This window comes from Suncus etruscus, chromosome 6, assembly GCF_024139225.1.
Source record: "Suncus etruscus isolate mSunEtr1 chromosome 6, mSunEtr1.pri.cur, whole genome shotgun sequence".
Classification (NCBI taxonomy): domain Eukaryota; kingdom Metazoa; phylum Chordata; class Mammalia; order Eulipotyphla; family Soricidae; genus Suncus; species Suncus etruscus.
The window spans coordinates 24,447,666-24,471,629 of NC_064853.1; the positions used below are offsets into that span (position 1 = coordinate 24,447,666).

At 41.0% G+C, this 23,964-nt stretch overlaps 1 protein-coding gene and 1 non-coding gene across 3 annotated transcripts; both read left to right on the top strand.

Moving 5' to 3' along the window:
• Positions 1–1,190: 1,190 nt before the first annotated feature.
• Positions 1,191–22,894, top strand: TMEM59 (transmembrane protein 59). Of its 2 annotated transcripts, none has more exons than XM_049774940.1 (8): positions 1,191–1,424; positions 9,906–10,011; positions 12,728–12,822; positions 15,076–15,228; positions 16,918–16,999; positions 19,171–19,255; positions 20,159–20,267; positions 22,571–22,894. In XM_049774940.1, exons 1-8 carry the CDS (start codon positions 1,230–1,232, stop codon positions 22,724–22,726), a joined length of 981 nt encoding a protein of 326 aa, XP_049630897.1. In that variant the 5' UTR covers positions 1,191–1,229; the 3' UTR covers positions 22,727–22,894. The 2 variants fall into 2 exon arrangements, with proteins under 2 accessions (XP_049630897.1, XP_049630898.1); XM_049774941.1 differs by having other exon boundaries at positions 19,174–19,255.
• Positions 3,783–3,888, top strand: LOC126013013 (U6 spliceosomal RNA). The gene has a single exon (XR_007497351.1). It is a non-coding gene; the product is annotated as a U6 spliceosomal RNA (small nuclear RNA).
• Positions 22,895–23,964: the final 1,070 nt, after the last annotated feature.

The following is a 23,964-nucleotide window of genomic DNA, read 5'->3' on the forward strand; positions in this document are numbered from 1 at the left end:
AAAATGAAAAAGTTCGCCTCAACTAGTTTAACGTGCTCTTCCCAAATGCACACGCAGATGGGATGTATTGCTCCTACTTTATGATGCCTGAGTGCAATGGCTAGGAAGATTTCCTCTCGGGAAAAACAGAAAAAAATCTTTCTAGGAACTAAAGGGCATCAACGATAGATGTATTTTCCATGGAGGCAATGCCTGCCTTTCAGAAAGAAAAGTTATGGAGGGGGTGACAGTACTCAACCGTGCATGGAATTTGGGGGGGGGGGGGATTTCTAAAATCCCATTTAACTGAGACAGTACTAGGATAGTTTGCCTTCTACTGAGTTCATCGAAGCCCTGATATTAACTACTTCATCATCCCCCCAACTTCAAAGATTCCCTTAACAGCCAGCAGGCAGATCAGAGGAGGCTTTGGCCCATCACTTGTAAGACGCCTCCCAGTCACTGTTCTGTGATCAGAACCTGACTAGGGTGCTTAGATCCCCTCCAGAGAACCACCATCCAGAACCCTAAATAGTCAAGAATCCAGGACTGGACTCCTAACCCACCAGGAAAGCAGCCCTGCCAATATCTGGGCACCCTCGGAGGGTCCCAATCTGGTCCTCAGGCGGCGGGACTAAAACTGACACTCCTTGTGCTTCCTTAAGTGACATCCAGAAGCCGAGAACTCAGAGGCACAGCTACCACATTCCCCAGCATGCACCGCGCAGGAAGCATCTGAGAGCGGCTGTAGTTCTCACCCTGACACTCCTGTAAGGCGCTGCGCGCCTCTGGCCTGCGAAGAACTACGAGCCCCAGCATGCCTTGAGAAGAAAAACATTCCCCAGCATGCACCGCGCAGAAAGCGGCTGAGACCGGCTGTAGTTCTTTCACCCCAACGTCCCTTAAGGCACTGCGCGCCTCTGGCCCTGGAAGAACTACATATCCCAGCATGCCAAGCGTCGGCCGGTCTAACTAATTCTCGCGATGCTTTGGCTCGACCCTCTTGCCCACTTAGGGGAAGTTAGTTCATCGCCTCCGAGGTGGAGCCCGTGGAGGAGGCCACAATTCGGGCGGGTCGGGGCGGAGCCGAAGAGACGGCCGCCGGAGGCGGAAGCGGCAGCCCGGGAGGAGGCGGCGGGGGAAGAAGGAAAGAAAGGAGGAAACCCTTGCAAAGCAAACCAGCCACCCACCACCCACCAGCTGAGCCACCACCCACCAGCTGAGCTTCCCCAGTGACAGAGGGAACCAAAATGGCGCCGAGAGGGAGCCTCTGGGTCGGGGCCCAGATGGGGCTCCCACCGCTGCTGCTGCTGCTGCTGCTCACCTTGGCCCTGGCCGGCGGCTCCGGGACCGCTGCGGCGGAAGCTTTTGACTCCGTCCTGGGCGACACGGCGTCTTGCCACCGGGCCTGTCAGTTGACCTACCCCTTGCACACCTACCCCAAGGTAGGGAGGGGGCCCGTGCACAACTAGGGTGGCCCTTCTCGCTCTCCTCTCGGCCTCTCCCGCCTCTAGGTGGGCACAGGGAGCTGGGTGTTGGATGCCCACCTTGCACCCCCGTCGTCTCCCACCCACCCGTGTGGCTCCTCTGGCAGTGCTCACTGGAAGTTTGTCGTGTTCCCCTTTCAGGCCTGGGGCTACCGAGATTCGAACCCTTTTCCTCTGCAGAGAGGAGGAGTGTCCCGCTGGGGATTGGCTGATCTAGATGGTGGCTGCAGAGTTCTGGATCTTCCAGGACCTCGGTCGGGGACAAGGGGGTGCAGACCCGAATCCCCCACGACAAGGTTAGGTTGCTGTCAGCTCGCCATAGGATGAAAAGGATTTTGAAGAGTCAAGGCCTGGGAGGGAGATGCCCAGGGGGTGCTTAAGAGTTGAGAGCTCTGGGGCCGGGCGGTGGCGCTCGAGGTAAGGTGCCTGCCTTACCTGCGTTAGCCTAGGAAACGGACCGCGGTTCGATCCCCCGGCGTCCCATATGGTCCCCCAAGCCAGGAGCGACTTCTGAGCGCATAGCCAGGAGTAACCCCTGAGCGTCACCGGGTGTGGCCCAAAAACCAAAAAAAAAAAAAGAGTTGAGAGCTCTGCACCCTAGGAAGTCTACCTGAGATCCTGGGGGGACTCCGGGAGCTAGGAAGGAAGCTGGATCACTGAGTAAGATTGTGGGTGCATTGTTGCAAATCGCAGGGTGTTATGACCCGGTTTTCATTCCCTTCCCGGTATCCCAACAACAGCTGGTGTCTTTTTCTTTCACTGATCCAAAGGTGGGGGTCTTCAGTTGTTTTAAGAAGTTCTCGGGGGGCCTGGAGCGGGTAAGATATGTTTGTCATGCATGCAACCAACACGTTTGATCCTCAACATCTCTTGGGTTCCTCTCCCTCCACCCCCCTCACCCCCATCCCCTCTAGGAGTAAGCCCTGAGCATCACTAGGTGCTCCAAATCAAGGGAAAAAAGGAAAAAGAACGACTTGCTCAACATTCTGAGTTGGTGCGCTTACCCCTTCTTGGGACGGTGCCCTGGGGCCCGGGGGGCCATTCTGTGTGCCAGTGTTTTGCTAATGGGACTGGTCTTTCTGGCTGCTTGTGCTGTTTGTCAGCTGCGGATCCCACAGCTGTCCAGAGAAGTGAAGGGCATTCCTCCTGGGCAGGTGTTGTCAGATCCGAACTGAAGGTTTGGAAAGCTCCCCCTACTTCCCATATGTCTGCTTATTTCTAGATTTTTCTGTTTTCAGGGAAATTGTGGGAGAGGGGTTTGTCCTAATGTGTTCATTGGAGATTGAAAGCGTAGGTGAGAACGGGACTTACAGACACAAATCAATGGATGGGGCCTTCTGTCAGTTATTGTCTTGTCTTTGCTAGCCCTTCACCATCACCAATACGGATTGGTCTGGAACTGGGTGGAGTTTTATTTTGTATCGTTTCAAGTATTGGCTGTGGATTTTTTTTTTTTTTGCTTTGTCTTTCTCTCTTGCCTTTTCCCAGCACATAATGCAGTTTGAACTAGACTGCTGGGATAATAATGAAATCATTTTAAATACACGCCTTCCTGAAAACTTTAGCTACTTTTCTACTATGCAGGACTTTCAAACCATTGATATCTCCAAGTCATTTTTAATCTTTGAAGGTTTTTTTCTCCATGAACTCAAAGTTACATGACTCCTTGTATGTTTGGAACTTAAGATTTATGAACTCTATGTTACCTGTTTGTAACTATTTTTTCTTACTTTATTTTTTTTTACCTTTTTAACTTTCCTCAAAAGTGCAGTTGCCTAATTGGCTTGGTCCAAATACAAGAGACATATGTTAATAATGAAACTGATTGGGGCTGGAGAAATAGCATGGAGGTAGTGCGTTTGCCTTGCATGCAGAAGAACGGTGGTTTGAATCCCAGTATCCCATATAGTCCCCCAGCCTGCCAGGAGTGATTTCTGAGCATAGACCCAGGAGTAACCCCTGAGCGCTGCCGGGTGTGACCCAAAAAACAAAAACAAACAAAAAAAATGAAATTGATTTTAGGGCCAGCCTGGTCATTTTTTTTTTTTTTACCAAGGTGTGGGTTCTGGAATCTTACAAATACAGTTTCCAAACCCAGCGTCATTTTTACTAAGTGCTCATGCTGATCACTTATTATCACCTAGCTTAATTTTGTCAGTAAACAAACAAAAACAAAAATTCATACCTTTTACAGATTTAATATGAGGATTGAAGATTATATATATATATATACATGTGTGTGTGTGTGTGTGTGTGTGTGTGTGTGTGTGTGTGTGTGAGAGAGAGAGAGAGAGAGGCCCTATTAACATAGTACCTGTGTCGCTTCAGCAGCACATATACTAAAATTGAAACGATACAGAGAAGATTAGCATGGCCCCTGCTCAAGGATGATATGCAAATTCCTGAAGCATTCCATATTTTTTTAAAGAAACAGGCAAACAAAAACAACATAGTACCTGGCACATGGCAGCATATTTATTCTGCTGAATCTCTTAAAACCAGTTTGGTCTAGTTAGTATTGGTAGTGCTGATTAATGATAGAATACTTGACCTAACTCAGGGTAAGAAAATGCTTATAAAAATCTATAAATAGTATCATTGAGGGTATTAAGCTGTTACTGTTTGTTAAGATCCTTTTCCTTGCTAGTCATTTGGATGAATAGGGATTGAAAGATTTAAAGAATTTAAATTGTAGAAGAATTTAAGTTGTGTAGAACATAAAACATTTGGAATAGCATGCAATAATTTTTTGGAGGAGTTAAGGTTACTGGGCCACACCCTGCAGTGGTCAGGGATGATTCCTAGCTCATGCTCAGCTATCACTCCTGGTGTTACTCCACGGGTGATACGTGAACCCAGGTCAACTATGAAAAGCAAGCACCCGGGCCCGGAGAGATAGCACAGCAGCGTTTGCCTTGCAAGCAGCCGATCCAGGACCAAAGGTGGTTGGTTCGAATCCCGGTGTCCCATATGGTCCCCCGTGCCTGTGAGGAGCTGTTTCTGAGCAGACAGCCAGGAGTAATCCCTGAGCACTGCCAGGTGTGGCCCAAAAACAAAAAACAAAACAAAACAAAACAAAAAAAAAAAAAAAAAGAAAAGCAAGCACCCTACCTGCTTTCTTATTACTCCAGTCTAGGGAAGACCTTTTCTTTCTTACGTTTATTTGATTTTTTGTTTGTTTGGGGGCCACACCAGTGATGCTCAGGGGTTACTCCTGGCTATGTGCTCAGAAATCACTCCTGGCTTGGAGAACCATATGGGACGTTGGGGGATGGAACCTCGGTCCATCCAAGATAAGCCGCGTGCAAGGCAAACACCCTACCACCGCTCCAGCCCCATTCTTTCTCATGTTTATTATACTTTTGTAGTACTTTAGTAAAGTAAAATTTGACAGATACACTCTTGCAAGTTTTTTTTAACTTTATTTAAATAAAATGCATCACATAGTTGGCATTGCTGACCATAACACATTTGTTTCTAGATAAGTGAAAGAAGAAAAGTTATTAGAAAGAACAAAGAAAAAGAAAGAGAAGAAAGTTTTTTTTGTTTGTTTGTTTGTTTTTGTTTTTTTTTTTTTTTTGGTTTTTGGGCCACACCCGGCGGTGCTCAGGGATTACTCCTGGCTGTCTGCTCAGAAATAGCTCCTGGCAGGCACGGGGGACCATGTGGGACACGGGGATTCGAACCAACCACCTTTGGTCCTGGATCAGCTGTTTGCAAGGCAAACGCCGCTGTGCTATCTCTCCGGCCCGAGAAGAAAGTTTTAAAAAAGAAAGAAAAAAGAAACTACAATAGCAAACACATTTGTGAAAATTATGTATCTCCAATGAGGTCATTAATACAATGGCAGAAGGTTTAGTAAGCTCTTGTTAGCTCTCCATTCTGTTAAATTGATGTGATCTTCAAAAGAGAAAAGAGCTGGAAGTTCCAGCTCACCTCAGGAAGCTCACCACAAAGAGTGATGAGTTTAGTTAGAGAAATAACTACATTTTGAACTGTCCTAATATTGAGAATGTATGAGGGAAATGTAGAGCCTGTTTAGGGTACAGGCGGGGGTTGGGGGGGGAGGAGGGAGATTTGGGACTTGGGTGATGGGAATGTTGCACTGGTGATGGGTGGTGTTCCTTTTATGACTGAAACCTAAACACAATCATGTATGTAATCAAGGTGTTTAAATAAAAAAAAATTAAAAAAAAAATTGATGTGATCTTGAGAACTGGAAAGTTCGGCCATGATATGAAGCTTACCACAGGGTGCTGAGTGCAGTTAGAGAACTAATTACATTAACAACTAAGTGAGTGAGAGAAGTAGAATGCCTGTCTTGAATACAGGCAAGGAGATGGGGAGCAGTGATGAAGGGGGTTGTCCTTTTTTTTTAATAACTGAAACCCAACTACAAACTGTTTGTAATCATGGTGCTTAAATAAAGATATTACTAAAAAATAAATTGATGTATCTTATAGGAATGACAGCATCAAACAAATGAAGTTGTCCAGATTTTCAAAGAACTATTACTATGACTGCAGCTTTTAGGGGCTTGTACTTGGCTGCCAGGCTTTCTAAAAGAAAGGAAGATGGGGGATAGGGTGTCCACATTCGCTCCAAAAAGCCCGGGTGATATTAGCCCACATACTGGCATACCTGAAGTTTGATCAGATTGGTATCTCCGAGGGACTCATAGAGGGGTGATGAGGCAGGGCAATCAGGAAAACAGTGATTCTGAGTGATGAAGGCAATAGGTATGGCTTTAGCAGGGTTAAGGCTAGGCCCACCCTCTCCTCCACAACGGCCAGCTTTCTACAGTGTGGGCCGATATATCCATAATTTTTCATAGCTTGGTTTACATCTTGTTCAAAAGGAGAGTGAGTCCATGGAGCTGGCCAGGTTCGAACCTGGGTGACTGCTGCGTTTTTGGGTGTGGTTACCCCCAAGGATATTCTTAATAGCTATTGAGTGCCTTTTATGTGCCCATTTTTACATGGTGCCTTAAGTGTTACCATGAAATGTTGTAGTTGCTTATTACATATATTATTAATCTTACATATTAGTTCATATAGCATAACAAGGATATTATGGATAAATGTATAATTTCCATATTCAATATTGACATAAGTGTATTCTTGTTTTATAGCTAGAAAAACTGATGCTGAGAGAAATTAAGTCAGTCAGTTTCAAATTTGTACAGAATAAGAATGAGGCTGGGCTTTAAAATAGAGCTGTTTCCTAAAGCTCAGCTGTTTTTACCATGCTATAATCTATTCTGAAAATGGGATAAGGGAGTTTACTGTGTTGGCTTAATGAAAGAAAACATGAAATGGCTTGCAGTAAGATTGGCATGCTTACTCTGTGGGATACAAAGAAATATGTGGTGCTCCAAAAACATAAGAGAATTCTTCTTCTACTTTTTTTTTACAAAGCTGGAAAAAGCCACTCAGGCATGAAATTTATCTTGTTAAAATTCTTTCACTTTCGGGGCTGGAGAGATAGCATGGAGGTAAGGCGTTTGCCTTTCATGCAGAAGGTCATCAGTTCGAATCCCAGCGTCCCATATGGTCCCCTGTGCCTGCCAGGAGCAATTTCTGAGCATGGAGCCAGGAATAACCCCTGAGCACTGCCGGGTATGACCCAAAAACCACAAAAAAAAAAAAAAAATTCTTTCACTTTCGGGGCTGGAGAGATAGCATGGAGGTAGGGCGTTTGCCTTTCATGCAGGAGGTCATTGGTTCGAATCCCAGCGTCCCATATGGTCCCCGTGCCAGCCAGGAGCAATTTCTGAGCGTGGAGCCAGGAATAACCCCTGAGCACTGCCGGGTGTGACCCAAAAAACACAAAAAAAAAAAAAAAAAAAAATTCTTTCACTTTCACCTTAATAATAAGTGTAATTAAAATTTAAGTTTAAAAAATGTGCTCCCTTCAAAGTAGTATAGAAGTATTACTGTGTAATACTAGACTGCACCCATCTCTCAATTCATTTTTGCTGCTGCATAAAAGCTACTAATTCTTTGGCAAGAATGCCTGCTTTTGTATTCCATTGGTTGCTAACTGGCAATATGCTTACACTTTTCCTTCCTTATGAGATACTTGCCAGTTTGTACCTAATGGATCATACAGTAAGTTATGGTGGTTTACTCTCTGCCACATGTACTGATTTATTTCAAATACTTGTAGTTATCTTATAAAAGAAAAACCTCATAGACATTGTCCTTCAGAGCCAGAAAGATAATATAGTGGATGAAGCCCTTGCCTTGTACATGGCCAAACCAGGTTCAATCCCTGGTATCCTGAGCCAGCCAGCAGTGATCCCTGACTCAGAACCAGGAACAATTCCTGAGAACAAGTAAACACTGATGAACACTGCTGGGTGTGGGCCCCAAAACAACCACAAAAAGTCATTGTTCTTAGTCTCATAATGTAGAAGACATTTCCTAGGAACCTTAATGATAAATCTATTCTTTTTTTTGTTTTGTTTCTGGGTCACAACCCAGCAGCGCTCAGGGGTTACTCCTGGCTCTACGCTCAGAAATCGCCACCGTCAGTTTCAGAGGACCACATGGGATGTGGTGCCAGGACTGGAACCACTGTCCTTCTGCATGCAAGGCAAACAAACGCCTTAGCGCTATGCTGTCTCTCTGGCCTGTGATCTATTCTTTTTTCTTTTTTTTTTTTTTTTTTTGGTGGTTTTTGGGTCACACCCGGCAGTGCTCAGGGGTTATTCCTGGCTCCAGGCTCAGAAATTGCTCCTGGCAGGCACGGGGGACCATATGAGGCTCCGGGATTCGAACCGATGACCTCCTGCATGAAAGGCAAATGCCTTACCTCCATGCTATCTCTCCGGCCCCTGTGATCTATTCTTTTTTTTTTTTTTTTTTTTGGTTTTTGGGCCACACCCGGCGGTGCTCAGGGGTTACTCCTAGCTATCTGCTCAGAAATAGCTCCTGGCAGGCACGGGGGACCATATGGGACACCGGGATTCAAACCAACCACCTTTGGTCCTGGATCGGCTGCTTGCAAGGCAAACACCGCTGTGCTATCTCTCCGGGCCCGTGATCTATTCTTATCTTAAGGTCCCATACACATACTCTAGCCTTAACTCCTAACTGTTGTTTTCTATTTTAAACATCTATTATGGAGGCTGGAGAGCTATTACAGGGGTTAATGCTCTTACTTCACATCTACCCAACCTGGATTTAATCCTCGGCACCACATATGGCCCCCAAAGCATCGGCAGGAGTGATCCGTGAACACAGAGCCAGGTATAAGCTATGAGTTCATGATTTCAGTTGAGTGTGCAAACCCATCTCCCTGCCAAAAGAAAGCAAATAAACAACGACCAAAAAGAAAACCAAACCTAATATGATTGATTAACACTGCATCATCCATCGAGCACTTTCTATGCCCCAGGCACTGTTCTAGGAATAGCTGACTTGTACCTTCTTGAGAGGTTTGGAGATCATTTGTAGTTAGTATCTTATGGGGAGAAAGCTGAAACTGAGTTAGGTAAGTTAGGTAAAGTAATTTGGGTACGGTCACTCACCAAAGATTTTAGTGCAGATCTAGTTGATTTCCAGGGGCTTTTCCCATACATCACAGTGTGTGTTGAGGAATTTTTGGCAGCGAAACTAGTCATGATCAATTCTCCTGATAGATCAGATGATTGCATAAAATATTTATATTAAAGAAATATTGGCCATTGGCCCAAAGGTATTTGCTCACTCATTTCTGCCTATGATAACGTTCTGATTTATTTCACTTAGTCTTATTGTTATATTTTCTCCCACAGAATTAAGGAAAAGGTATTACTCAAGAGATCATATGTGGTGCTGAGGATTGATTTTGCCTTCTTGGTTTCTTTCTTGAGTATTGCTTTTAAAATAAGAAATTGAAATTTCTTGGGCACCGGAGAGATAGCACAGTGGTAGGGTGTTTGCCTTGCATGCAGCTGACCCAGGATGGATGGCGGTTCCATTCCTGGCATCCCATATGGTCCCCCGAAACAGCCATGAATAAACCCTGAGCGCAGCTGATGTGACCTAACATCTCCCTCCCCCGACAAAGAAAAAGAAAAAAAATTGTATGGCAGAGGCCTAGAATATTATCTGGCTCTTCAGATTATAAAACTATGAATTGTGATGGGGCTGGGAAGATGGCGCTAGAGATAAGGTGTCTGCCTTGCAAGTGCTAGCATAGGACGGACCACAGTTCGATCCCCGGTGTCCCATATGGTCCCCCCAAGCCAGGAGCAATTTCTGAGCTGAGCACATAGCCAGGAGTAACCCCTGAGCATCATGCAGGTGTGGCCCAAAAAAAACAAAACAAAACAAAAAAACCCTCTGAATTGTTGACAATAAACACTGCTAAATTTGTTTCTTTTTCTTTTTTTTTTACCTTTTCCCCTTGGAGGAAAGTGTTTTGGCTAATCCCTGTTCTTGAATCTCCTAGGAAGAAGAGTTGTATGCATGTCAGAGAGGTTGCAGACTGTTTTCCATTTGTCAGTTTGTGGATGATGGGAGTGATTTAAATCGAACCAAATTGGAATGTGAATCAGGTAAAATGTTTTGCTAATGACAACATTATAAAATTGGTATTTTCCTTGTTGTACTTCATGGTTTTTTATTCAGGATATGGCATTTTTTGTTTGTTTTTGGACAACACCCGGTTATGCTTAGGGCTAACTGCATTCAGGCATTAATCCTGATGGGCTCAGGGGACCATATGGGATGCTGGGTAGAACCCGGGTTTCCACATTCAAGGCAAGTACCTTACCCACTGTATTATCTCCAGGCTGATAACCTTTCTTTTAAAATAGCATTTTAATTATTTTAAAGTTAGAATTTTAGTAATTGCTGCTAGAAATTTTACGGACTTTAAATTTTGTGTTTGATATTGTAAGGTTATTTTTTTCTTGTACTATGTATAGGCTATCTTTATTTAACCAAGGATTTCAGTTAAACAAATGGAGTAATAATCCCTACCTTTTTTTTTTTTTTTTTTTTTTTTTTTTTTTGTGGTTTTTGGGTCACACCCGGCAGTGCTCAGGGGTTATTCCTGGCTCCAGGCTCAGAAATTGCTCCTGGCAGGCACGGGAGGACCATATATGGGATGCCGGGATTCGAACCGATGACCTCCTGCATGAGAGGCAAACGCCTTACCTCCATGCTATCTCTCCGGCCCCTAATCCCTACCTTTTAATTAATCACTACCGTTTCACTGGGTAGCTTTCCTTTCAGTATAGTATAGACTTAGCCTTCAGTATAACAACCTTTCAATATAGACTGGTTGGTCTGACTTCGAGTTTGTTTCTTTTTGGGCTTTTGTTTGTTTGTTTTTTACTGAATCAGGCCTTTGCCTCATTTTGTAGTGAATTTTGGGGATTATACCAATAAAAGAAATCTCCAAAGTCTTTAGCATCTCTTAAAGCACCATTCTTACCTTTCACCGAAAAGAATGTGTTTATAAAAAGCAGCCTGTAATCAGGACAAAATCGACATTTAACCTTTTAAAGAACTATAATGGAATTTTCTCCACTCATTATGTTATACACTTTTATTCAGTGTAAGAGGAGGTGAGGTGCCTTTCTCTATGATTATGCAGTGACTCACATACAGACTCTACAGTATAAACGTACTTTTTACCACTTAGTCTCCTAACTGGCCATCTTAGTACATAATACTATTCACTTCATTATCTACACCTTTGAGAAATGTAGTATAAATGGGTTGTTAAGAAAAATAGAATTGTTATAAAGGAGTATTATATTACAAGAAAGAAATGGCTCTTGTGAACTAAATGAAGAGATTATATCTTGTAAAGACCGATTTTGTTTTTTTTTTAAGTTTTTTTTCTGTTTGTTTCTTTTTGATGTTGTCATTTTTTGGGTCACACCTGGCGGTGCTGAAGGGTCACTCCTGGCTCTGTGCTCAGACATTGCTCCTGGCAGGCATGGGTTGGGGGAACCATATGGAATGCTGGGGATTAAATTTGGGTCAGCCATATTCAAGGCAAACTCCCTATCCATTGTATTATTGCACCAGCCTCTATAGACCCATTTTAACTGTAAGATCACCAGGGGCCAGAAAGAGCACAGTAGATAGGACGTTTGCCTTGTATGTGGCCAACATTTTTTATATCCTCAGGATCCCATATGCTCCCCAAGCACCACCAGGAGTGATTTCCAAATTGTGAGCCAGGAGTAACCCCTGAACACCCCCAGGAATGGCCCCTCAAAATAAAACAAAACAAAAACCAAACTTTGGATCACCTGCTATGGAACATTTTCTAAGTTCAGTTTCCTAGAATTTAGGGTATTGAATAGATTGTATTTGCTTTGTTTTCCTTTGCTATTTACATAGTATCAACTGATTCCCCTATTTATTAGTTATATATAATATACATTATATATAATATATCTGAAGTGCATTATTTCTTTCAACATTTTGAAGCAGTTGGTGGTATTTGTATTTTAAACAGAGAAAAACAGTAGTCATAGATGCTAACTAGCTCCACTCAGGTCACAGTCAACCAGTGATGGAACCAAAAGTTCAGTATACCAGTTCAGTGTTTTCTATGATCCAGATTTCAGTATAACTAATAATCTATATTTGAAACATCTAAATTGTGGAAGAAGTTAGGGAGGTTTATTAAAATAACACATTTACATTAATAAAATAATTGAGAAGTTCATATTGATGAGATGTTTTTCAGTGTAAGAAATTTCTTTACGGGGCCGGAGAGATAGCATGAATGTAAGGCGTTTGCCTTTCATATAGAAGGTCATCAGTTCGAATCCCGGCATCCCATATGGTCCCCCGAGGTTGCCAGGAGTGATTTCTGAGCATGGAGCCAGGAGTAGCCTCTGAGCGCTGCCCGGTGTGACCCAAAAACCAATAAAAAAAAAAAAGAAGAAATTTCTTTACAAGATAACAAAGCAGTGTAATATATGCATTGGATGTACAAGGCCTTGATGAGCCTCATATATCATGTCCTCCCCCCCCCCCCAGCATGATTGTGTGTCTCCCTTGTGGCCCTAAAGCCTAGGATGGCTCTGGTGACCCTTAGCACCACCACACCCAGGCATTCAAACTTGTCTGCATCATCCTTTTTCCATGCTTTGTATCACATCAAGAGTGAGACTCCCCCTATCCCCAGCTTTTGAACACCACTGGCTTTAACACCTCTCCCAAAACAAAATTTTTATAAAATGCTGAATCCTTTTCTTTGCTCTCCTCCTTTACCTTTTGTAATTTCACTGGGTTCTCTTACAGCATGTACAGAAGCATATTCCCAATCTGATGAACAATATGCCTGCCATCTTGGCTGCCGCAGTCAACTACCGTTTGCTGAACTGAGACAAGAGCATGTAAGAAACAGTATTGTCTTTGAAGTTGCCTTTGTAAATCACACTGGCTTGTATTAAGATGTTTATTACCCACCTGATCCTAGTGTTATATACTATCAGTAAACATATTACATATTGCAAATAGGAAAAAAGTCAGTTGCATGGTTATTTGCATATAATGCTTTACTCCTGAAAATGTATGGTTATGGGGCCTGAGAAAGATTTCAGCAGACCAAGGGAAATGGAGGAAGCTCCCAAGCACAGTCTTTGAGACCTGCAGGGTGTTCCCCAATATCAAAAACAATAAAGGATGTTTATATTAATAACCATATTTGTTTTTTCTCATGATCCAATGAAGATAGTATTTTACATATGAAAATGTTAAGGTTCACAAATTGATAGTTTATGGTTATTTTGAGAGAGAGGGTGGGAGCATGGGACACACTTCGCAGTATTTGGGGACTTGTGCTCCAGCCTTTAAGCAATCTCCTGGGCCTGTTTAGACCTTTTATCTATCCTACCTACCATTGCCTTCTCTCAGATTATCATCATTTCTTTTCTTTTTTTTTTTTTTTTTTTGTGGTTTTTGGATCACACCCGGCAGTGCTCAGGGGTTACTCCTGGCTCCATGCTCAGAAATTGCTCCTGGCAGGCACGGGGGACCATATGGGACGCCGGGATTCGAACCAATGACCTTCTGCATGAAAGGCAAATGCCTTACCTCCATGCTATCCACTCCGGCCCCAGATTATCATCATTTCTATAGTACACTCTTACTACTAAATTAACCCCCGAAGTGATTTCCCATTTTAATACCTTTTAGTCCTTTCATTAGTCTTTTTCCAGGTATTTTTCTTAACGGAAACCTTATCTTTCTCCTATCTTATATTTCTCAATAAGATTTAAGTCCAAAACACTTATCATAGCCTGGCTCAGAATTACTCTCCTGTATTACCTGTTTATTCTATACTATGAAATACTAATTAAAGTTTCTTGATTTTAAGAGCCAGAGATATCTTAGGAGGTAAGAAATTGCACCTGGCCAGCCCATGCTCAATCACCAGCACCACATATGAGCATCACTAGGAATTAATCTTGAGGACAGAGACAGCAGTAGCCCGTGAGCACCATTTGGTATGGCCCAAACCACTAGTCTCAATTTTCTAATTTTATTAACTTTGCATTAGGACTGCAGCTACAATGTCCAAAACTGAACAGGTGGAAGGATTATATCATGAATAGACTCTTATCCTTATATTTTAGCCACATTTTCTCCATTTTAGTGAGATGGGTACCAATACAAAAGTATTTATCCATAAACATGTATACATTTATTTTTCCTGTGTTGTACGGACTTTTCTTTGTGGTGCTCTTGGGCCCGTGGTGCTCAGGGTATCACAAGTATTACTCCTGGCAATGTTAGGGTGGGGGCACACATGTAGTGCGAGGAACCGAGACTCAGGATCACACACATGCAAGGCATGTGCTTTAATTACTTGAACCACATTCCTGGCACTCTTTTTAAAATTAAAGTCTCCAATAGAAGGCCAAAAAGATAGTTCAAAGGACTCACTTATGTGCTTTGTATGCAGGACACTGAGTTCCCATCTCTGGTGTCACATTATCCTCCCAGCACCAAATACTTCTGCCCTGGCCTGTTGTCAGATGGCTCACTTTTTTTATATATATTTTTTTTATTAATGTTTTCTTTCCCCTTTTTATTTAGTACTCATTATATGATTTATTTTATAGAAAAGCATTAAAAATAAGAATGACATGATGTGGCCCCCCCTTTTTTTGTGGGGAATCATTCACAGCAAATGCTTAGGAGTTGTTCTGATTATGCATGCACTCGTGAATCACTCCTGGTGGTGCTCAGTTTACCGTATGGAATGCCTGGAATCATACACAGGACAGGCAAAAGCAAGTGCCTTATCTCTACAGTCCCATCCCCTTCTATCTTTTGAGGCATTACGAGACCTTATTTAATCAAATCTCAGATATTCCTCATTTGGGGGCCTGATTCAAAGTCTGATTTTGGATATAGATAACAGGTAACATATATATTTGCTGGCAATTAAACTAGCCTGAGATTGTAAGCTTTACCATAATTAGTTTGCATACATAACTGAGTTTACTCCAGTACTAATGATTATGGTCAATTAACTTGATTGTTTATACCCTATCTCAATAAATATTTGTGGACTCTTATATTTGCTCTCTCAAATGTATATAAATGAAAAAGTAATATATTTCCCATGATATATTTTAAAGCTCATGTCCCTGATGCCAAAAATGCATCTGCTCTTCCCTCTAACTCTGGTGAGGTCATTCTGGAGTGACATGATGGACTCTGCACAGAGCTTCATAACCTCTTCATGGACCTTTTATCTTCAAGCTGATGATGGAAAAATAGTTATATTCCAGGTGACAACTGTTCTTCCTAGATTCACTTAAATACCAACAATTGTAAATATCTATATCTAACTCTGAGTCTTCTAAATTTTATAGTGGCCAAATTGATAAAACAAAAACCTTAGATGTGGCAGATAAAAGCCACATTTCTTTTTTTGTTTGTTTGTTTTGTTTTTGTTTTTGGCTCACACCTGCCAGTGCTCAGGGGTTACTCCTGGCTCTATGCTCAGAAATTGCCCCGGCAGGCACAGGGGACCATATGGGATGCCGGGATTCGAACCACTGTTCTTGTGCATGAAAGACAAAAGCCTTACCTCCATGCTATCTTGCCGGCCCCAAAAGCCACATTTCTAATACATTAGCAGACATACATATATATCATATTGACATTAGAGGAAAGCATTATGAGATAATTTTTTTAGTATTTAATATTACTTTACATCAAAATTACATGAGAGCTTATTAAAAAAGTGTATTATGGGGCCGGTGTGGTGGTGCTAGAGGTAAGGAGTCTGCCTTGCCAGCGCTAGCCTAGGACTGTGGTTCGATCCCCCAGCGTCCCATATGGTCCCCCAAGCCAGGAGCAACTTCTGAGCACATAGCCAGGAGTAACCCCTTAGCATCACCAGGTGTGGCCCAAAAACCAAAAAAAAAAAAAAAAAAGAAAATGTATTATTTCCTAAAGAGAGAACTTTTTCTTCTACCTCCTTTTTTATCATGTGATATAACATTAGGAACAGCTGTATCTTGAAGATTCTTATATACTAAACACTTTAAACATGTTATTTCAATTATTCAGACAACTTTTTGAGGTTGTATTGCCCCTATTTTATTGATGAAAAAGCCAAGAATCTAATTTGTATAAAGTTACCCTTCCAGTAAATGAGAGAATTAGACTTCAAACTCACTTCAGTTCAAAGGCTCTTACAGAGCATCTACTATGCTGACTTTTAATTTGGAGGTTAAATTCCTTAAATTTATGAAACAAGTTATGTTACAGTCCTGTTTTACTCTCAATTCAGATAATAACTAAAGTGAATCCTTTATTGTTATTACTGATTGGTTTACTACAAGATTAGTATGTGATATTTTGCACTAAGCCTGGCAGTCCCTGTACTTAACTTGATAGTAAAGAAGAAATTCTCTCCAAATTCAAGTTTTATGTAAAAAGATGTAACATCCTCTGTAAGATTTGTATCAACTTGAGTGTAATTAGAATAGAAAAATCTCACTCCAGAGCATCACTGTAGATAGAAGATGTAAAGCATAGAGTGTTGGCTGTGATTTATGAATTATTTATACTTAGAGAAGAATTGAATGTTTCAGATGAGAAAATTAGAAATAATGTGTGTTTAGCCAAAAAATTGGCAGTCTGCTGAATTATTTCTGATCAATTAGAATTAGAACTCATTTTTGTGCCGGAAGATGTATGGTGTAATTTATGCCTTTTTTAAAATGTTGTCAGGAAATTAGACTGACTAAATACTTGATGCCAGAAATTTGTATTTATAAGGCTCCAGATCTGATATTTAAAAAATGCAATTAGGTATATTGTGGTTACGTGGTTTATTTTTTATACCATACGAACATTATGTTTTCTCATCATGAATGTTTATAGAGAAGATGTGTTATATAACTTGCTACTGAAAAAAAATTTCAAGAAGTATATAAGTGACTTAATTGCTTTCATTATCCTTTTAGTCTAAGCCAGAAATCCAGTATACGTCACAGTTGGAGCAGGAATCTACAAATTTGAAAGAATCATCATTAAGCAAAATGTCCTGTAAGTTTTATTTTAAGATAAGATAAAAAAACAGCAGATAGGTCAGGGATGAGGCTCAGAGGTATAGTACAGGCCTTGCATATGTGAAACCCTCATAAGATATTTTCAGAATACTCAACATTGCAGCAGCAGTAACAAATGCAAAAAAAAAAAAAAAAAAAAACAAACAAACAAACAAACCAGACAAATGTAGTAGAATTGGTTGTGTGTTTGTTTTTACTGTTCCTTTATTTTTTTGTTTTTGGATCACACCCGGCAGCGCTCAGGGGCTACTCCTGGCTCTACACTCAGAAATCGCCCCCAGAAGGCTCAAGGGGTCCATATGGGATGCTGGGATTTGAACCACCATCCTTCTGCATGGAAGGCAAACGCCTTACCTCCATGCTATCCCTCTGGCCCGTGTGTTTGTTTTTGTACTGTAGAAGGTGAACAGATAAATACTAGAATAATGTTTTTCAAATGTGTTAATATTTGGAGAAGGTAGTAATACTGTAGAAGGTGAACAGATAAATACTAGAATAATGTTTTTCAAATGTGTTAATATTTGGAGAACTTTTAAAACAATTATGAGTCCAACTCCCAAAGTTTCTGACTTTAAATATTTGTATTTTTGACATTTTCCGTGGCTACACTTTGAGAACCTTTATTCTTTTTTTTGGGGGGGGGGGGAGCCTCACCCATTTGATGCTCAGGGGTTACTCCTGGCTAAGAGCTCAGAAATTGCCCCTGGCTTGGGGGGACCATATGGGACGCCTCAAACTGTGGTCGCGATCTTTCCTTGGCTAGTGCTTGCAAAGCAGACACCTTACCTTTAGCGCCACCTCACTGGCCCCAAGAACCTTTATTCTTTAAAAATTCTTTGCTTTAAGTGATATTTGAGACTGAACTACTGAAATATTTTATTATTTCTCAATAAATTAACAGATAGTGAACTATTGGAAAATATGAGTTCCTATTCTATATTTTCTGACTAAAAGTAAATTTTAACTAATGGCAGTATATATCAAGTTAAAGTTGAGCTTACTTTTTAAAATAAACTAGCATGCACACTTTATTTTAGATACTGATTTAATTAACTTTCTTTTCTATTTCCTTTTTTGGGGGTCGGGGGGAGCATGCCAGGCAGCCCTCAGGGGTTACTCCTGGCTTTGCACTCAGAAATTGCTCCTGACAGGCTCAGGGGACCATATAATATGTCAGGGTTGGAACCTGGTTAGGCCGGCCATGTACAAGGTAAATGCCCTACCTGCTGTGCTATTGCTTTCACCCAGATTTAATTAACTTCATAATTTTAGTGGATACACAGCCTATAATCAAAAGACTTCTTTAAAATGTAGTAAATTTTTTTCCTAAAACCAATATCTAATTTTACTTTTTTTTGTTTTTGTTTTGGGTCACACCCGGCAGCGCTCAGGGGTTACTCCTGACTCTATGCTCAGAAATCGCCCCTGACAGGCACAGGGGACCATATGGGATGCCAGAATTCAAACCACTGTCCTTCTGTATGCAAGGCAAACGCCTTACCTCCATGCTATCTCTCCGCCCCCCCCCAATATCTAATTTATTTTATTTTTTTTCTTTTTGGTTTTTGGGTCACACCCGGCAGCGCTTAGGGGTTACTCCTGGCTCCATGCTCAGAAATCGTTCCTGGCAGGCTCAGGGGATCATATGGGACGCCGGAATTCGAACCATCAACCTTCTGCATGAAAGGCAAATGCCTTACCTCCATGCTATCTCTCCGGCCTCAGCCTAATATCTAATTTTAAAAAAGCATCAGTGCCAAAAAAAATTTGAAATCTATAGTGTGGCAGAATATATATCTATTTAGTTTAGAAGCTACAAAAGATATTCTTAGGGGCTGGAGCGATAGCACAGCAGGTAGGGTGCTTGCCTTGCTCGGATCCAACCTGGGTTTGGTCTTCGTTGTCACGTAAGTCCCCTGAGCCTGCCAGGAGTGATTTCTGAGCATAGAGCCAGGAGTAATCCCTGAGCACCACTGGGAGTGGCCCCAAAGTAAAAACAAAATAAAATAAGGACAGTCTTGTAAAATGTATCAGATTCTATTGATAAATAAAACAACTGAATATTGGGTATCTAGTTATCTAGAATTAATCATTTGAGATTAGCTTTTGAAAGCTAGGAAAGCATAAATTCCTACCTTGTTATTTCAGCAGATCTGCAAATCAGAAGTTCACAAACACACAGGAACTATCTTGAAGATGGAGAAAGTGAAGGCTTTTTAAGATGCCTCTCCCTGTATGTATTTTTCTGTTTGTGTATAGAAGATCAAATCTGGCATGTATCAGAAAGACACATTACTTTTAGCTACTTAAAATTATGTTTGCGGGGGCCGGGAGGTGGCGCTGGAGGTAAGGTGCCTGCTTGCCTGCGCTAGCCTAGGATGGACCGCGATTCGATCCCCCGGCGTCCCATATGGTCCCCCAAGCCAGGAGCGACTTCTGAGCGCATAGCCAGGAGTAACCCCTGAGCGTCAAATGGGTGTGGCCCAAAAACCAAAAAAAAAAAAAAAAAATTATGTTTGCTATTTAAGAGTAAAGGAGAAAACCTTTTTAACCTTTTCCTACCAAACTTAAACTTTAGGATATTATAATTTGTTTAAAAGTTAATATGATGTGACTTAATGCTTTAATAACACCCTGATGATGTTTGGGGGACCATCTGGGGTGCAGTGAATCAAATGGGTCAGCAAGTGCCCTGCTCACTGTAGTATCTTCACTGTCTCTGGGCCCTTGTATTGAATGCCAGCTCTGCTGGCTGAGAACCACTAGGAGAAGCCCCTGATCACTGTTTGGGGGCTCCTCCCTTTCCTCATCTCTCCCAAAATACACTCAACAGTCAATAATTTGCTTGTTTTATTTATTTAGTAGAAAGACTATATGGAGGGTTCTTTGTTAATCATAAAAGTGATGATACTATATTATAGAGCTTAAGAAAGAGAGGAAAGAACATCATACCACCCAAATATAATTGCTGTTATTGTAGTAGTTCCTTCTGTACGTACAGGTTTAAAGATAGTACACGTGTATAAAGTGTTCATCATGTTCTTAAACTAAGCACATAAGATTTTTTGCCTTTATTATTAAGAGCCTTTTTATTATATTAGAAAATGTTAACCTACTGTGGATTTTTTTTTTCCAGTAACTCTGGGTGGATTTTAACCACGACTCTCATTCTCTCCGTGATGGTATTGCTCTGGATTTGTTGTGCAACTGTTGCTACAGCTGTGGAGCAGTATGTTCCCTCAGAGGTAATTTAATCCTAACCCTAATGCCATTTGAAAACGGTGTCATAGGATTGGATTTACCATTTTAAATACCTTATTTACTTAACAAGAAAAAGCTTCTCAACTAATAGAATGAGAGATTTGGTGATTCTGATCATTTATACATTGGCGGCACATAGGACAAATACAGATCTGCAACAAAAGAACCCATTCTGCCAGTATTATGTGACGCTGACTACCATGGTGATGTGTGTGCATAGTGGATGGCTTCAGTAAAATTTCCTCCTCTTGTTTTGAGAATGAAAAGGATCTATTGATACCTCTTAAGATGATAAGAAGACTTGTAGAACCTCTTTATTTTAAATTAATTGCTACAATTATTGAGAACTAATTGTTGCCTTAGAAGCATCAAGGCTACAGGGCTGGAACAATGGATCAGCATGAAGGGAATTTGCATTACACACAGCTAACCTGGGTTCAATCCCCAGCAAGCCTATATGGTCCTCTGAACATCCCTAGAATTATTTAATTCCTAAGTGCAGAGTCATAAGTAAGCCCTGGGAACTACATGTGTGGCCAAAAACCACAAAGCAATAAAAAAATAAATATAAACTAGTGTATGTCAACATCAATTCCAGCTGAAATAAACTTTAGGTCTCTTATTCCTCCAAAATGCAGTGTGGGTCCCCAGCCACATGGTTTCCTAAACATTAAGCCAGTAAGTATCCCTTGAGCCCTGTCAGGTAACTTTAAGGTTAATAACTGAAAGAAAAAAATGCAAAGAAAAAGGAAGGACATTAAAATAAATTCTAATTGTAAGTAGTTGTGCATGTGACTAGCATAGTGCTTGAATTGTATACTTGATTGAAAATATAAATATATTTTAATATTTAATTTTAAAGATTTAAATGTTACTATGAAATAAATTTAGTTGAAATTTAGTATTAAATTTTAAGATTTATACATGAATAATGATTTACATAATATCTGATAAATTTAAGAGCTCAAATCAGAGCAATAGCACAGCAGATAGGGCATTTATTTATAACTGGCCCAGGTTCAATCTCCAGCATATTCTATATGGTCCCCAGAGCCTGCCAGGAGTAATTCCTGAGTTCAGAGCCAGGTGTCACTCGTGAGTGATGCCAGGTGTGGCCCCAAACCTAAAATAAATAAAAGTACCTTTCCCTTCCTTTCTGAGGGCTCCCATCTTTCTAATGCTTTGGATGACACCTATACTGCTATACTGTGATCAGTTTTGTTTTGATTCTGCTTTTAATTCTGTAAGGCATTTTTTCCCTTTGTTTCCATATTCTTTGGAGAACACCTCACTGTTTCAACAGATGGACCTTCCCTAGTGCCATTAATCAAGAGCCTTTGTAGCAGCAGCACACATGGAGTCCGGTTGCTGCTGTCATGTTCTCTTCAGACAGCTACTGTTCACATGTTACGTTTTTGGTTTTTGTTGCTATGGGATTACTTCTGACACTGTGCTCAGGAGACCATGTGAGGTGCCAGGTATTGAACTGGGTTGGCTGCATATGAAGCAAATGTTCTACCTGCTGTACTATCAATTCAACCACTAGATATTACCTTCATGCTCTACCTTGAAACTCTTCCTCTTCTAACAAAATCATGATGACGGGGAGATAACTCAAAGGGCTGGGGTGCATGTGTGATATGCAAGAGCCCCAAATTCAATCCCAACACCACATGGCATACTGAGAACCTTCAGGTGTGATGCCTTAGCACTAGCAGGCCCAAGCAGCAACTATGCTGGGCTATACTGGGCTCAAGCTTTGACAGAGAATCAGTGCTTGTGTGTCTATACTAAGTCCGTTGAAACCAGACAGTTCCTTTTAAAAATATTCAGTTGTTAATACTTCCAGGAGTTTTAATTGAGCAATGTAGAAAGTTTTCTTTAGCCATTCACTAGGAGTTGTATTCCACATATAATATAGAATAAAAGCATTCTTCATTCTTGAAATTAGTTTAAATAGAATTAGGTTTATTTGTTTTGGTTTCTAGAGCCACAACTAAAAGTAGTACACAGGGCTTACTCGTGGTTCTGCTTAGGGATCACCCCTGTTATTATTTATGAGACCATATACAGTAACCTAGTATTGAAACTGGGGTCACTCTTGGTAGTGTTTGTGGGACTATATACAGTAGCCTGAAATGGGCTCATCATTTGCAAGCTCCTTAAACCACTTACTATCACCCCAGTCCTAGAGTAGTTGTTTTTACCCCAATGTCCATGGAGTAAATTGTTTGAAAATAGGCTACTCCCTATTCAGATCGCTAATGTGGACTTACTTTCTTTACAGAAGCTGAGTATATATGGTGACCTGGAGTTTATGAACGAACAAAAGCTAAACAGATATCCAGCTTCTTCTCTCGTGGTTATTAGGTCTAAAGCTGAAGATCATGAAGAAGCAGGACCTCTGCCTACAAAAGTGAATCTTGCTCATTCGGAAATTTAAGCTTTTTCTTTAAAAATAAACAACAGCAATGAAGCAATGACAACAAGAAATATGTAATAGACATCTAAACTTTCATTTCTCCTAGAGCTTTTAAGAGTGGTTTCATTGGATACAGGGCTTAAAATCACTATGAAATGCAAATAAAGTTACTCAAAAGTTTGAAGACTATATTTGCTAAAACTTCACCAATGATTTCTTTCTAGTAATTTAAGAGATGGATATTTAAATTGTTTTTATTTTACTTGATAGCGATATAATTTTTTGTTTGCATTTTTTTGTTTCCTTTCTTAGCAAATTCTGTGAACTGATCATTGTTCTTCCTTACCTCCTACCATGATACAGTCAATAATCTTAATTTTCTTGATACTCAGTAAGATATGATATGTCTGCTTAGAAAATAACATTTGTAATTGGAAATTAGCAGGAAATACCCTTTAGTGACACTACATTTTCAGTTATATTGAACTGAAATTATTAAAATTTTACTTGAATAATTACATACTGAAATTTGAGTTAATATATTCCTGGTTTTCCAGATCTTTCTTTTCACCCATACGGAACTCAGAAAATAATTATGAAATAGTCTGTTTCTTTTGGGGGGCAAGGAAAGCCACATCTAGCAGTACTCAAGGAGTACTCAAGTACTCCTGGCTCTGCACTTCTTGGCATATTAGGGCACCATATGGGATGTTGAGATTTGAATCCAGGTTAGCCATATGCAAGGACCCTGTACTATATATCTCTGGCTTCTGAAATAGTCTGTTTCTTTTGCTATATAATATGACCAGAGACTAAAATGCCACAAAAATTATTAGAAAGAAGTGGGTTTGGGGCTGGAGAGATAGCATGGAGGTAAGGCATTTACCTTTCATGCAGAAGGTCATCGGTTCGAATCCCGGCGTCCCATATGGTCCCCCGTGCCTGCCAGGAGCAATTTCTGAGCCTGGAGCCAGGAAAAACCCCTGAGCACTGCCGGGTGCCCCCCCCCCCAAAAAAAAAAAAGAAAGAAGTGGGTTTTCATTCCTTCCTTCCTTCCTTCCTTCCTTCCTTCCTTCCTTCCTTCCTTCCTTCCTTCCTTCCTTCCTTCCTTTCTTTCTTTCTTTCTTTCTTTCTCTCTTTCTTTCCTTTCTCTCTTTCTCTGTCCTTTCTTTCTCTTTCTCTCTCTTTCTCTCTCCTTTCTTTCTCTCTCTTTCTCCTTTCTTTCTCTTTCTCTCTCCTTTTCTTTTTTTTTTTTTTTT

What these genes read in the sequence shown, in the direction of transcription:
- TMEM59 (XM_049774940.1), top strand. Translation starts at nt 1,230, where the DNA reads ATGGCGCCGAGAGGGAGCCTCTGGGTCGGGGCCCAGATGGGGCTCCCA. An exon ending in CCTTGCACACCTACCCCAAG is followed by an intron (nt 1,425 to 9,905) that starts GTAGGGAGGGGG and finishes TGAATCTCCTAG; the next exon opens with GAAGAAGAGTTGTATGCATG. An exon ending in CAAATTGGAATGTGAATCAG is followed by an intron (nt 10,012 to 12,727) that starts GTAAAATGTTTT and finishes GTTCTCTTACAG; the next exon opens with CATGTACAGAAGCATATTCC.